We start from the raw sequence: 14,687 nt of genomic DNA, 5'->3' as shown, positions 1-14,687 counted from the left end.
TATTCATACTATAGGAGAGTACCAGAGCTAGGAGGGAAAGTTGGGAAGTGGCAGAGGTAGAGGATTCCAAGAATCCTTACAGGATTGCCCTGGCAAATCCTGCCCTGGCTCTAGAGACCTGGTCAAGCTTGTAGTGCTTAGTAAATGTATAGATTGTAGACCAGGTGGGTTACCTCCATGATGGAAGCTGTGTCTAGCCCTTTCATGAAGGCCTTTGAGGTAGCCATGCCTCTAGTAGAATGTGCTCACACTCCTTAAGGCAATGGTTTGTGATGATGAGAGTAGCAAAAGAGGATGGATTTCCTGATACAGGAGGACATAGTTTGTTTGGAGACTGCCTTACCCAAAGCCCAGGAACGGAAGGAAATGAACAGTTGGTCAGATTTTCTGAAGGACTTAGTTTTGTCCAAGTAGAATCTCAGTTGTTTATGTACATCCAGGGAATGGAGAATCCTCTATGCAGAGTTAGTAGGGGAGGGGAAGAAGGTGGGTAGGGTGAATAGACTGGTTTAAGGACAGTTCATTTACTACTTTGGGCATAAAGGAGGGGTTTGTGCATAGGATCACCCTGTCATTGTGAAAGGTGGTGTAAGGAGGGCAAGCCATCAGTGCCTATAATTCAGACACTCTTCTAGCAGAGGCAATGGCCACTAATAGAATGGCTTTCCATCTACACATATGAAGAGATGCTGTACTGATTGGCTCCAAAGGGGGTAGGGTAGGCACAAGAGGGGGTAGGGTAAGCTTTTCCAGCACGAAGCTGAAGTCCCAGGGAGGAGGGATGGGCTTTCTTGGTCTGATGTGCAAGACCCCTCTTGGGAAAAGTTTTACGTCCAGTCTGGAAAAAAAGAGGTGGCTGTAAAGGCAAGCATGCAGAAATGGCAGAAAGATGGACTTTGACAGAAGAGTAAGCTAGACCCTCCTTAATGAGTTCACAGGTATAGTTCAGGACAAGGGGTGGATCTGCCAGAAATGGGTCCTTGTCTCTTAAGAGAACACCATTTTGAGAATCTCTGCCATTTAGACAAATAGTTTTTTCTAGTAGTTGGTTTCCTGGCCTGCCTCAGGACTGATAGCACATCATCTGAGTACTGTTGTCTAAAAGGGATAAAAAATTGATCACCCACAGAGTTAGGTGCAGTAAAGACAGTTGTGCGTGAAGGAGGGATCCCTGTTGCTGTGTTAGTAGGTCCACCTTGTGGGGTAACTTCTGATGACTGCCCTTGGCTAGGGAAAGCATAAGAAGGAACCAATGCTGCCTTGGCCAACAGGGAATTCACCAGCAAGATTTTTGGTTATTTTGTTTTGATTTTCAGAAGGACTCTGAATTAGAGGAAAGGGAGGGAAGGTGTACAGGAACATTCCCTGCCATGTAAAGCTGAAGGCATTCACTCTCCAGGCTAGTGGTGAATGAGTCCTGCTGCAAAACTTTAGTTGTCTGTTCTGGGGGAGGCAAACAGATCCACTTGAGGTATGCCCCACTGGTGGACTATGTGTAGAAGGGTATCCCGGTACAACATCCATTCGTGTTGCAGAGAGGAGGATCTGCTGAGCAAGTCCTCTTGCTTGTGTTCCTGAGAGGGGATGTGTGAAGCTTTCAGGAAGAGGTCGTGTTTTGCTGCCATTTCCCAGATTTGCAGGGTTATCCGACATAACTGGTATGTCTTTGTCACATCTTGTTTATTTAGGTACCACATGACAGTAGTGTTGTCTGTCACAATGTGGAGTATCCCTGGTTGCAGGATGTGAAGGAAGACTTTTAGAGCTAGCAGGACAGCAGTCATTTCCCTGACATTGATGTGCTGTTTTTGCAGGGGAAGGGACCAGCACTGTTGTACCCTGTATCCCTGCAGGGCTGCTATACACCCTTGGTCTGATGCATTTGTGTGCATGGACTGAGTAGTGGGAGGGAGCTGCAGAGGAATTCCCTGGTTGCTGGAAACATGCTGAATCCACCACTTTAACTCTATTTTTAGGCAGGGCAGAAGGGGGATGAGTTTGTCTAGAGGCTGTTGGCTCTGAGAACAAACATTCTTTAAGTACCACTGGAATTTCCTCATGTGCATCCTTACTAGTGGGAGCATGGGGATGGTGGCACCCATGAGACCTATAGTTTGCAGAAACTGTCTTGCAGTCAGGTGCGATTCTGTCAATAGGCTTAGAAAATGGGAGGAGAGGGACTGTACTTTGTCTAGTGGGAGGAAGGATCTCATTAGATCTGTTCTGATTCTGCACGCAAGGAAAACCTTGTCTTGTTGTGGGAGGAGAGAGGATTTTTGAAGGTTGAGGGTGAAACACAATTTGTGCAGTAGGGACATTGGAAATTGGAGATGGGTTAGAAGGGTGGACTCTGATTCTGCCAAAATGAGAATGTTGGTCAAGTAAGGGTAGATTTGTACTCCCTTGGTTCTGCAAAATGCGATGGCTGGGGCTAAGCACTTGGTAAAAACTGTGTGCTGTAGACAAGCCAAAGGGCAAGGCAGCAAACTGAAAATAAGAAGAGGGCCCAGAGAAAAGTAGGAATCTCCTGTGGGAGGGTCTGACTGTGATGTGCAAGTATGCATTTTTAGGTCTAGCGTGATCATGAAGGCTTGAGATGGGATGAGGGGTAAAAGAGTTTGAAGGGAGAGCATCTTGAAGGAGGGGACCTGTAGTACAGGTTTAGGTATGAGAGGTTCAGGATAGGTCTCCAGGGACCATCCTTTTTTGGGACTAAGAAAAGGTGGGAGTAGAAGCCTAGTCCCCTCCTGTCCTGAGGGAACTGGTTCTATTGTTCCTTGGGAGAGTAGTTCTTGCAGGATGGGAGGAAGTACAGGGAGTTGAATTTTGGGAGAGAAAAGTATCTCTTTTGGTGCAGGTTAGTATCTCTTTTGGTGTAGGTTTTTCTTTCCAGGCTAGAAAGTATCCTTTTTGGATGATGGAAAGAACCCACAGATCTGAAGTGATGGTTTTCCAGAAGGGAAGGCATAGGGTAAGGCAAGCGGACAGGGGCACTTGGGCAAGGCAGTCACGCGGAGGAAAGTCCCCATCTTTCTGGAAAGGGCTGTTTGTTGGGCGGGGTTGAGGGGATCTGGGATAAGGTTGTCTCCGAGGTCCCCTACATGGCCTTGCAGTAGAAGGGCAAGAGGTGGTAGGGGCCCTTCTGACAAAGGATGTTTTGGCCGGGTAGTTCCTGTAGTATCTGGGCACAGAGGACACCAGCAAGTGCTTAATGTCCTGCAGCTCCTTGCTTTTTTCTTGCAAGTGTTTGAAAAGTTCTGCCACATTTTTGCCAAACAGAAGGTTGTTGTCCAGAGGAGCATCCAGGACTTTGACTTTAAAATCATCTGCCAAAGGCTGTGATCTGAGCCAGGAGTATCTGTGCAAGGCCGATGCAGTGGCAGCACATCTGGCAGCTGCTTCTGCTGCATCATAACCGCAACAGATATAGAGTGTCTGGCTAATTGCGTGGCAAGGGACAGTTTGAAGGTAATGTCTGATTTGGCTGGACAGTCGGAGGTGGAAGCCAATAAAGTGGTAGCCTGAGAAACTAGGTCTAGGGCATACTTCCCCCATGTGTGTTTGGTAATTTATAGCTTTGAAAACTAGTGTAAAGGAGGTGTATACCTTTTTTCCCATTCTGTCCATAGTTTTGTTGTCCTTATCTGATGACAATAGAGAAGCAGAAGGCAACTGCCTAGACTGTCTGCCTGGGGGATACTGCAATAACTGCTGGGTTGGCCTGGGGGGGGTTACAAGGAATTTGTAATCATCAGGTACTTTGTAAAACTTATCTGGTCTTTTAGGGGGCAGGAGGTTGAGAGTCTGGGTTCTTGGAAACAGAACTGAAGGCATCCAAGAAGGCTGGGAGCACTGGAGGGATGGCTGAAGGTGAGGGACAGTCAAGCTGTAGAAGCTCAAAGCATCTATTCTGAGTTTCAGAAACTAAGGAAGTATCCCACTTGAAAATGCTTTCATTTTTGAAATAAACAGTCTCCCCAAATGAAATATCCTCAGGTGAGGAGTACCCTTCAATAGAGTCCTCGTCAGGGGAGTAATAGTCTATGGGAGAGGCAATCTGAGAGACATAGGATACAGATTCCTCAGAGGAGGAGTAAGACTGGTCAGGGTCATCTTGAGTAACTGCTTGCTGAGTAGTAGTTAAAGGCAGAGAGGAAGCAAAGGCCGGCCTAGGACTCAGCACAGGAATGCTGGTGGGAGTAGGCCCTGTAGACCTAAGTGCCATAAAGTCCTGCATCAAAGAAGAAGTGAAGTACTCCCAATCCTGGGCTGCTTGAGGTGTCAGGCTCAAATGTTTCATTTTTTGTTTCCTTTTTGTAGGAGTGGGCATCTGGGTAGGTAGAGAAACAAAGGCCTGTGCTGAAGTAGGATAAGTTTCGGCTGGCCGATCTAGCAATGGTTCCCCCTCGACGTCAGTTATGGTAAACGTCTATCAACTCCGCTGACATGCTCTCCATGGCTACTAACATGGCCTCTTCCAAAGGAACTGTCGGAGTAATCAGGTGTCCCTCTGCCCCTAGAACGTCAGTCAGCAGAACATCCGAAGGCGGAGCGGCATCTGGAGAAGGCTTGCAGACCTTGGCCTTCTTCCTAGGTTGTTCACCTTGAGTGGCCAAACTTGGGAGCCATCTTAAGTGTGAGGTGTTTAAGCCTTTGATTTTCTAAATACAGATTTAATGCTGCCAGACGGCTGCGTTAGGTCTTGGGTATGAAGGATTGACAAATGGAGCAGGCCTTATTGGTTGTGTTCTCTACCTAGGCAAAAGATGCAGCTGTCATAGGAGTCTTTGTGCAGAATGTGGCGCCCGCAACTACATTTATTCTTTCTCAGACATCGGCTAATGTAGCAACTACATTTATTCTTTCTCCGACATCGGCTAATAGAAAAACTATAGCAACCAAGCTAAAGCTTAAGCAAGAGTGAAAAAGGCAAACCTCAAAAGGGCACTTATCTTTTCGGAGTCTTTGGACGCAAGAGCAAAGCGGTCGAAGCTATTGTCTGCGGCTGAAAAGTTCTGAGAGTCTGTGCGTGCCGACGTCACATTTATACTCCATGCTTTATGGCCTTACATGCGATGCCCCACACACCTACGGCAGCCAGACTTAAGCTTTTGTATAGGAGCCAACGTCGGGTCGCCTGACGGCTGGAACAGATGGGAATAGAAGGACATCAAGTGTTAGTTTACTGAGACCTGACAGAAACAATAGCTAACAGTGGAATGTTAACATCTCCACCCACACCGCCACATAGACTGAAATAAAATTGCTTCATAAGAATGAGAGCCAACAGAAGGTGCACAGCTCTTGTATATCCCACCAAAAACTACTCCTACTCACAGTTCCTCCACCTGTTTCATACGAAGAGACACGCTGCCAACTTCCTTAGTAATGAGAGTCCTGCACAGACAGAGGGAGGACAGCAAAGCATGCAGTCATTAGTGAAGTTAATGAACAAAACAGAAAAGCAAATTTATACCTCAACTTCCAAGTTAACTTAAAACAAGACACGCTTTAGTTTACACAAATCAGGTATTCTAACAAAGTATCACATTCTACTGGTTGAGAACTAAATTCATCATCACAAGCAGAACTAAGAAGCATTTTATAACTAATGTAGCTAATACAGGACGCAATTTCACTTTGCTAGAAACTGGAAATGCTGTTAATATGACACACAGAACACAAGGCATTCTAAGCAAGAATAAACAGAGATGCAAGGCTATGTAGAGAGCTACAATTTAGCTATTCTCAGGAATGACTGCTTAAAGCAGCTTTTAACCTAATATCATTCAATAAACTTGTTTAAACATTTTCATTTTGTACCATCAGAGCTATAAGATACCCCAGAAACTCCACTAGCAATTACTTCAAGGCAATCTCTCATAAAAATGCAATGATTTGTAGAAATTTTTTTAAAAGGGTCAACCATAACGATGTCTAACAAAAATAGTCTGCTCACCTAACTACCCTCACCTCCCCTCCTATTATCTATTCCAAACTTACTGGTTATCAATTTGCTCCTGGCGGAGTGCAATGCTACTCTGCTCCTCTAGCAAGTTCTCCCGTGATGATGACTGTGTGGGGTCCAGTTTCTTCACATATGCTGCAGGGACAAACCCTTGTCGATCATTCACTTCCACCTTCCACCAATCCTTTAAAATACATTAAAAATCCACTATTTAATATGTCAAACTGCGAAGAAATATAAAGTGCAGTACATACCACATAAATGCATATACTAATAAAAACCATTAAAGGTTAATAAAGAAAACCAAAAAAGTACAACTGTGTAGGAACTTACCATAAGTGCAGATGTTAAAGAACATTTACTGTTACTGTACTGGCTCTTCGAGTTCCTGCCTGGAAAAGTGCAATGGTTGCCCTGAATGCCAAATCCTTCACCCTACCCCTCCAAGTCTGTTGGACTCCCTCCCTACAGGCAGGAGGGTGTCACTGGTGCAAAGCGATGCTGGTCAGCACCACCTTCATTGTCTACACTAAAGCTGGAGTCTCTTGTCCTAGGAGGTTCAGGAGTTGTTCCCAGGATCCACAGCATAACCCAACCAAGGATGACTTCTCCCGAACAGAAGTGCAAATAGGTGGTCACCTAAGCCTGCAATTGTAGGGGGCAAAAGGAATGAACTGGTACTACAAAAGTGAATTTAGTGAACACCAACTTGTGTGTTAAGTTCCTACTAAAGTGTACTATGTTCTTCATAATTCACTGCTGCAATGCTTGCTGTTAGAACGACTCCCACAGCTTAAGGGAAAGAGGGTGTTTGGTCTCCTCTGCGTGCAGGGAAAACAAGATCCTGGAAACGGTCCTGACAAAGCCTACCCTAGCTATTAGGTGGCCAGGATGCAACACTTTGCAAATGTGTGCACAAACGACCAGGTGGCTGCTTCCAGAAAGGTCTGTGTAGTTACCCCTACAGAAGGCTGTGGTGGTAGCCAAGTTCCTGGTGTAATGAGCTCTTACATTGTTAGCTACTGGCTTTCATAATTAATTGTAACAAGAGACAATGCAATGAGCCTTCCAGTGTCAAAGAGACGCTAGCATGGGCCTGGTAGAGACAGTGAAGGAGGACAGAAGATAGTGGCAGATGACTATCAGCTTGGGGGAGGGGGGTAATGAAATAAGTTATCCATTGGAATATTGTTTCCTTATTGCCACACATTACTTTTCTCACTTTTGCAAGGACAATAATGAACTGAGCAGATTCACTACCTTGCTTTGCTCTTTCCAGCAGAATCTCAACTGTGTATATATGCACACCTAAGGAATGCAAGATTCCTTCCACCTTGTTTTGTGGGGAAAAGAAAACCTTATTAACTGAATGGCTTAATGACAGTTCCGTAACCACTTCTGGTATAAAGGAAGGGTTGGGTGCAAAGGGTGACACGGTTTTTGTGGAACACCAAGAACATACCTCTCAACCTCTTAGAGCAAAAGATCTGGACAAAGCCATGAACAAAAGTGGGACAAAGACCCAAATTAGTACCTTTTTTTAAATATTGCTCTTACAAACTTAGAAAATTGATAGAACAGGATTTGGAATATCATGAGTTTTCTGAAGGGTATGAAGTCTGAAAGTGAAATGCCTGTAATTTTTCTAACTTTAATCTTTAATGATTTGCCATTCATTTGCAAGAAAACCACAATTTTATGAAAAACAGACCAAAAATATGAATCAAAAATCTGGACATTCTGTGAAAATCTATATAGTTCTGAGGTATGACCAAGAATGGTTCGCTGCAAAAGAGCTTGGAAATTCTGAGATGCATCCAGGTGAAGTCAAAAATACCAAAAGAGCATTCTTCCAAGACAAAAACTTCATAATTGTGGAAGCAACTGTCTTAAAAGACATGGAATACACATTTCCAACACAAAATTAATATTCCATGGTGTATCAATCTCCATTTTTGTGTGGTCGCAGATGTAGAATCCCTTTCAGGAATTATTCAAGTGGCAAATAGTGGTGTGTGCTAGAAGTAGACAAGCAGTGACGGCTGAAACACGCACTCTGAGATGTATAAACAGTCCTGTTTCTTGTCCTCTGTTAATTCACCAACAGGAGAACTCTTTCCATTTTGCTATAACAGATTTTTTTTTTGCTGGATTTCCTAGCAAGATGTGAGGTGCAACCTCAGAAAACTTGTGTCTAAAAGAGTTGAGTACTAGACCACCACACTGTCAGCCTTAGTGTCCACACGCTGAGCTGGGTGGTCGCCTCCTCATCTGGGTAAGGAGGATCACATGCTGGGGCAGCATGAGTACTTCTTCCCTCATACTCAGCAAACTACAATACTGCCTGGACCAGAAAGGAGCAGTCAATGGCCTTTCCTCATATATTTTTTTTTTGTAATATCTTAAGAGATCAAAAGTACAGAGGTAAAAACAAATATATGATTCTCCCTAGGGAATGGAGAAGGCATTTGTTGCACAGGTGTTTCTCATGAATGTTTACTCAGTTTTCTGAAGTAGCAAAAATGTCCATTTCTGGTAGACACAACTTGTGGACAACATATAAGAACAATTACCACTAACATCCATTCACTGAGGTTTCGTTGTTTTGCTCAGAAGCAAACCAAATTGCTGTTCTGAGTAGAATGCACTGTGCCCTGGTTGTCAGCTCCACCTTATATGCCAGAACCCACACCTATACAGCTAAATCCTCACACAAGAGAAAAAAGCTCTCTCTTGCTTATGTACTACACTTCAATGGTACAGTCTAACAGGATTTGTAGAGTTCCCTGCTGTCAAATTCATGTGAATGCTCTGACAGCCAGAACTGCCATCATCCCTGATGTCTGCATGCTTTTTCTCAAGCTCCTTTCCCAAGTCCCTTGCACTCATCTCCCCTACTGTGGGCTCCCCATGGAATGTATTATAAGAATTAGGAACCTTGGCTTCACTTTGAAGGGCACACCTAAGTTTATACATGAAGCCTATCCACCACACAAGTGCTTTCTTGATGCACGATAGGAGGGAAATGTTGGTCTGTAAGGAATGTGCATGCTGGTATCACCTGTTTCGGAGAAACCAATGGTTTTCTTATGTACAACCTTGCCAGATGCGCTATCACTATGCAAAATGCCACTTCCCTGGCAGTGGTATGGTTTCAAGTGGCAATCTCCCTAAAGTACTGATTTAGAACAGGACACGGTCTATGAGCAGTAAAGCTTTTTGCTTGTCTAAATCTAAAAGTATGGTTGTGTCTCACTTAAATTGTAGCTTTTCAAGTAGATCACAGCTACAGTACTGACTCTTGGGTCTTCCTGCCAAGCAGAAGCCTGCAACTGGCCCGATTTCAAGTGCCTTTACATCACTGCTATCAGACAAGATGTCGGAAGACAGATATTTGGACATCAGGGTATAAGAAGGGCATCTGCCAGCACCATCTTCATGTCTTTCTAAGCAGTAAACAAGCAGTCTGATGTTCGAGGACAACACAACCTCCACAGTTGTCTGAATTTCAGTGAGGAGGAGGAAAGAGCACAGGAGGCAGAGATGGGATGATAGACATAAGAGGACTACCTGCAGAAAAACTCCTCTACCCCCTGCACCTAGCAAGGTGGAGACAAGTGGTCAGCAGCAAATACAGGAACTGGAAGGTTGGAGCATGTACTGCAACACTGATCTACCTGAACACCTACAATTATGGTAAGTGGGACATGACTGTACTACACATTCTCCATAATCAGTGTTGCACTACGGATTCTTGGGATGACTCCCAACGCTAAAAGCTGGTTGTTGGGTAATCTGTATGACCTTAGGAAATAAGATTTTGCAGGATGGCAGAAACAAAACCTGCTCTAGCTCTGGAGACATCATCTAGGTTAAAGTGTTTTGTAAAGGTGTGACTGGGTTCCACGTGGCTACCTGTAGAATGGCCTGGGTGGAAACTTCTTTGAGGAAAGCAGTGGTAGTTGCCCTATGTCTGGTGAAGTGGGATTTAACATGCCAAAGTAAATCCTTTTCATGGTGTGACTAACAGAACTTAATGCAGTTGGCTATCCATTTAGAGGTGATTTGTTTAGAGACAGACTTGCCATGTTCAGCCTCTGCGAAAGCCACCAGTAACTGCTTTGTACTATTAGGGCTTTTTGTCCTGTCTAAATAGTATCTGATCTCACTGAGCAGTTTCAGGGAGTGGAATACTTGGCTTCTACCTGTTCTGTGGATTTGGGTAGAAGACTGGTAGGTGGCTAGCCTGGTTTAATGTAAGTGATATCACCTTAGGCATAAAAGATGGGTTTGTTCTGAAGATGACCTTTTCCCTGTGTTAAGACAGTGAAAGGTTCTTTACACATGACGGCTTGTAGCTCAGAAACTCTCCTAGCTGATGTAACAACTATAAGGAAGACAGCCTTACTGATGAGAATCTTTAGAGAAGCAGTGGCATCAGGTTCAAAGTGGGGGGTAGTTTTTTCTAACACAATTTAGATCCCATGATGGAATACAGTTCCTTCCAGGTGTTTGCAAGTGAATAACCCCTTTTAGGTTTATAAGTTCATAGGTGTGTACTAGGCTAATGGCCCTTGAGCCTATATAAGCCTAGCCCAAGAAAATTCCCTGGCATCATGCCGCCCAACGTTAGTTCCCAGTGCCCTTGTCAAGCAAGGCCAATGAAGTGATCCCCAAGGTGAACTTCTTATTGCCCATTCACTCGTCAAGATTTCTCTTAAAGTGGGCCACTGAAGTGCTCTGCTTGATGTGAATGGGAAGTTTGTTCCAGAGAATGGGAAGTCTCTGGGTTAGGAACCTGTCCCTCCAGCATGAAAAAGTTTCACATGGCGATGTGAGAAAATAGGTGTAGCACTGTGCAGGCAAGCTAAACGTTAATACTGCAGATGCATGTACCTTAATGCTGAAATAGGAAATTCATAGTCTAAAGAGCTGATGCTTGCTTGAGCAGGGTAAGTCTCATTGCTGGGACACAAAGTGGAAAATCTTCTCCATTTTGCCAGCTTTGACTTCCAGGCATTGGGCTTTCAAGCTTGCTTTAGAATGCACAGCCCATCTTTTAGATACAATGTAGTCTTGGGTGTCAAAAGCCAATCCTTCAGGCAGTCAATTTGAGGATGGCTAGGTGGAAGAGAGACTTCTTGACCTGGCTGAGATCTATCTTCTGTAATAGGGTGCACAGAGTCATGAGAAGGGAGAGAGCCAGTTTTGTCTCTACCAGAAGGAGGCCAAGTTGGATCATACTGGGTTTGTCCATCTTGATTTTTGTTAGTTCTCTGGGAATCAGGGGTAAAGGAGGGAATGCACACAAGAACCAGTTTGTTAAAGTGAAGGAGAATGCTTCCATTTTTCCAGCTCATCTGTCCTGATGTGTTCTGGAACAGAACTTCTGTAGTTGCTTGTTGTGGAGAAAAGAAAACAGGTTTACTGAGGGGGATCCCCGCTGTATAGTCTGTTCCAAGAAGATGGGGTCTAGAAGGTCCTTGCTTACAGAATCTGCCAGGGTATTGCTCTGACCTGGAACATAAGAGGCTATGAGTGTCAACACTATCTCTTGAGACAGCATCCACATTTTTTCTGCAAGACTGCGCAGAGAGTAAGAAAGTTCCACCTTGTTTCCCTATATACCACACAACTGTGGTGCTGTCTGCCCAGACATGCAGTGTCCCTTATGACCAGGTAGATGGACAGTGATTCCCTTTGATTTATATGCACCTTTCTCTGCTGTGGGGAGCAAATGACCTGTACCTTCAAGGGTCCCAAATGGACTCCCCAAGCAATGGCTGAACTGCATGAAAGCGCTAACAATAAATTTTTATTCGTGGATTGGTCCGTGTTTTGCCACTTTTTTCTTTTTTTTTGTTTTTTTGTGTTTAGTTTATCTCGTTCGTTTTCTTGTCTACTTCTGACAAAGTGAAATTTGCCTCTGGGTTCCTTTGTATGGTGTTCTTCTACCATACTAGTTTCTTCTTCAGCCAGGAAAGAGAGGCAGTAGAGTTTCCAGTGTTTGGGGGTGCGGATCCCAAACATTTTTCAGAAACCACTGGAGTTTCCTTGTGCAACTTGGCAAATGGGGATCATAAAAATGTGCCCCAAGGAATTTTCTTGCAGTGAGGAGCTGCTTTAGAAGCAAACCAGTCAGGTAACCTGTCAAGAAAGCAATCCTGTCTTGGAGAAGGAAGGCTTTCTGTTAAACCAAGACTAACAGGGCTCCCAGAAAGAATATCTTTGTTTGAGGGAGTGTTTGAGATATTTGAAGATTTAAGGTGAAACCTACCATCTGAAAACAGTCTACTGTGATCTGTAAGGTGTCTCTCTGTAAATCTCTGAAGTGATCTCTGAATGAGACAGTTATTTACGTAAGGGCAAATATGAACCACTAGAGTTCTGCAATAAGCTATCAGGGGAGCTAGCCATTTTGTGAAAACTCTGGGAGCAGTAGATAGCCTAAATGGTTAAGCACAGACATGGAAGTGGGAGCCTGTTGCTACAAATCGTAGGTACTGTCTGTGACTGTCTGCTAGAGCGACAGAGGTAAACATCCTTTAAGTCGATCAACAGGGAAAAAAAAGTCAGGCACCGTACCACAGCTATCCACAAACTCGAAGAAAAGTATAAAAGGAAACAACTTTAATCAAAAGATGAGCGCTTTCACAATTCTAAATTGCTTCTTCAGATCAAACTCCAGAGAAAAAAAGGAACATCTTAAATAGTACATCCTATTAAACAATTAAATCAATGTTGTAATCACCTCGTTATAAAAAAGCATTTAACTATGTAAAAGGCATTCAAAAATGTCACTAATACAAACATAAATCACTAATTAAAAAACTCTCAAAAAATACATGATACAAACATATTTCTTCAGAGGTCTACTATTTAATTCCGGTTTTGATGGTATTATGTCATTTAAGCCTGAACCTCTATTGCCATTAATTTTAAAATCCATCTTGTTTCACTTCGTTCAGTATTGTTTATCAGGTCACCTAATCTCATATCTTCAGTTATTGTTTCCAACACCTGAAACAAAATCTGTGTCCCCCTTCATATTTACTATGTTTTGCCAGTGCACTATATTCCAGTCCCTTATTAGTACAACATGTATGATCTCTTATTTCCCGAAGATGTCTATTAATCTTTCCTACATAAAATTTACTGCAGCATACACAACAGGCTAGGTATACTAAAAGTTTTGTGTTAGCCAGAGCACTGACCTTGATTAACTTCCCTGTATCTGGGTGACAAAGAGTCAGACTCATCCATGTAGTTGCAAAAATTGCAAGCCCCACATTTCTTCATACCCAGTTTAGTCCTCATATCATTCATTCTAGGATAGCATAGTTGTCTTTTTTACGGATTTTTTATTTCTATACCTAAAACTTGGTACATTCCCCACTACCCTGCTTATATTTTCATCTGTACCCAGGACATGCCAGTGTCTACTTATTATATTTCTGATATAATTTATATCACTACTATATGCCAAAGTGAGACAAGATTTGTTCTCAATTTGTCCATCTCTATGAATATTCTTCTTGAGGAGAAATAAGATTTACCTAAACCAATCCTACGATTTTTTACCACGCTATAAGCCTTCCTAATTTCAGACTTATTATAACTCCTGCCTTCAAAATCTTGACTGATTCGATCAAGCTCCATCATAAATTCATCTTTATTTATGAATAACAAAAAAATCAAAACGACTGTTCTTCATCTTCCAAGTGCTCATGCAGATCCTGTAGAAACTGTTTGCCATCTTTTAGCACTATAGTATATTGATCTAACAATGGCCTTAGCTGTTTCGCAATATAAACAGAAAGGGGTTATGTAAACCAGCCGGCCCATGACAACTGGTCTGACTTGCAGATTAAAAGGATTTTTGTGTTTTGGGCAACCCATACAAATTGGGTACTAAAGGCTCTTCAACAATATCTGTAAAATTCCATTAAAGACATTTGTACTCTACTTTTCATATTTTCTATCTCTGTTCTATCAATCTTTTTACAGGTTGCAACATCGTTCAACGTATTCTTAATGGTGTCAAAATAATAACGCCTATTCATTACAACAATTTGACCTGCTTTATCGAAAGGCCTAATAATATTACTGTCATTCTGAAGTTCTGAAGAATGCAGTGAAACAAGATAGATTTTAAAATTAAGGGCACATAGAGGCTCAGGCTTAAATGACATTGTACCATTAAAACCAGAAATGAATAGTAGACCTCTGAAGAAATAATATGTTTGCATCATATATTTTTGAGAGTCTTTTAATTGATTTATGTTATTAGTGACATTTTTGAACACCTTTTACATAGTTAACAAATGTTTTTTTGTGACGAGTGATTACACCACTGATTTAACTCTTTAATAGGATGAACTATTTAAGATGTTCTTTTTTTCTCTCTGGTGTTTGACCTGAAGAAGCAATTTAGAATTGTGTAAACACTCATCTTTTGATTAAAGTGTTTTCTTTTACACTTGTCTGAGTTTGTGGATAGCCATGGTACAGTGCACGACTTTTTTCCTATTGCTTGATTCTGCTGGTTTTTGGCACAGTTTTATCATTCAGGAGGCTACTTTTTACTCTCACCCTTTAAGTCTACGGTGGCCATGGAGGCATCCTGGAAGACCACGAACAGTAATTTCTGCAACATAAGAATTTTGAATTTTGGGATGTTTAGGAATTTGTTTAGATTTGAGGGGTCCAAGATGGGCCT

The 14,687-nt window shown here is 42.7% G+C and overlaps 1 protein-coding gene across 1 annotated transcript in view; it reads right to left on the bottom strand.

Annotated features, from left to right (window-relative positions):
• Window positions 1–14,687, bottom strand: part of SPTAN1 (spectrin alpha, non-erythrocytic 1) — a gene marked incomplete in the record, with an annotated part of 2,849,969 nt that overhangs the window by 1,689,777 nt on the left and 1,145,505 nt on the right. The window contains 2 exon segments of the mRNA XM_044058813.1: window positions 5,338–5,397; window positions 6,004–6,152. Coding sequence (XP_043914748.1) covers window positions 5,338–5,397; window positions 6,004–6,152 — 209 coding nt within the window.

Source organism: Protopterus annectens, chromosome 16.part0, assembly GCF_019279795.1.
Source record: "Protopterus annectens isolate FY-2018-M chromosome 16.part0, PAN1.0, whole genome shotgun sequence".
In the NCBI taxonomy this organism is placed as follows: domain Eukaryota; kingdom Metazoa; phylum Chordata; order Ceratodontiformes; family Protopteridae; genus Protopterus; species Protopterus annectens.
This window is presented reverse-complemented; position numbering and strand designations above follow the sequence as displayed.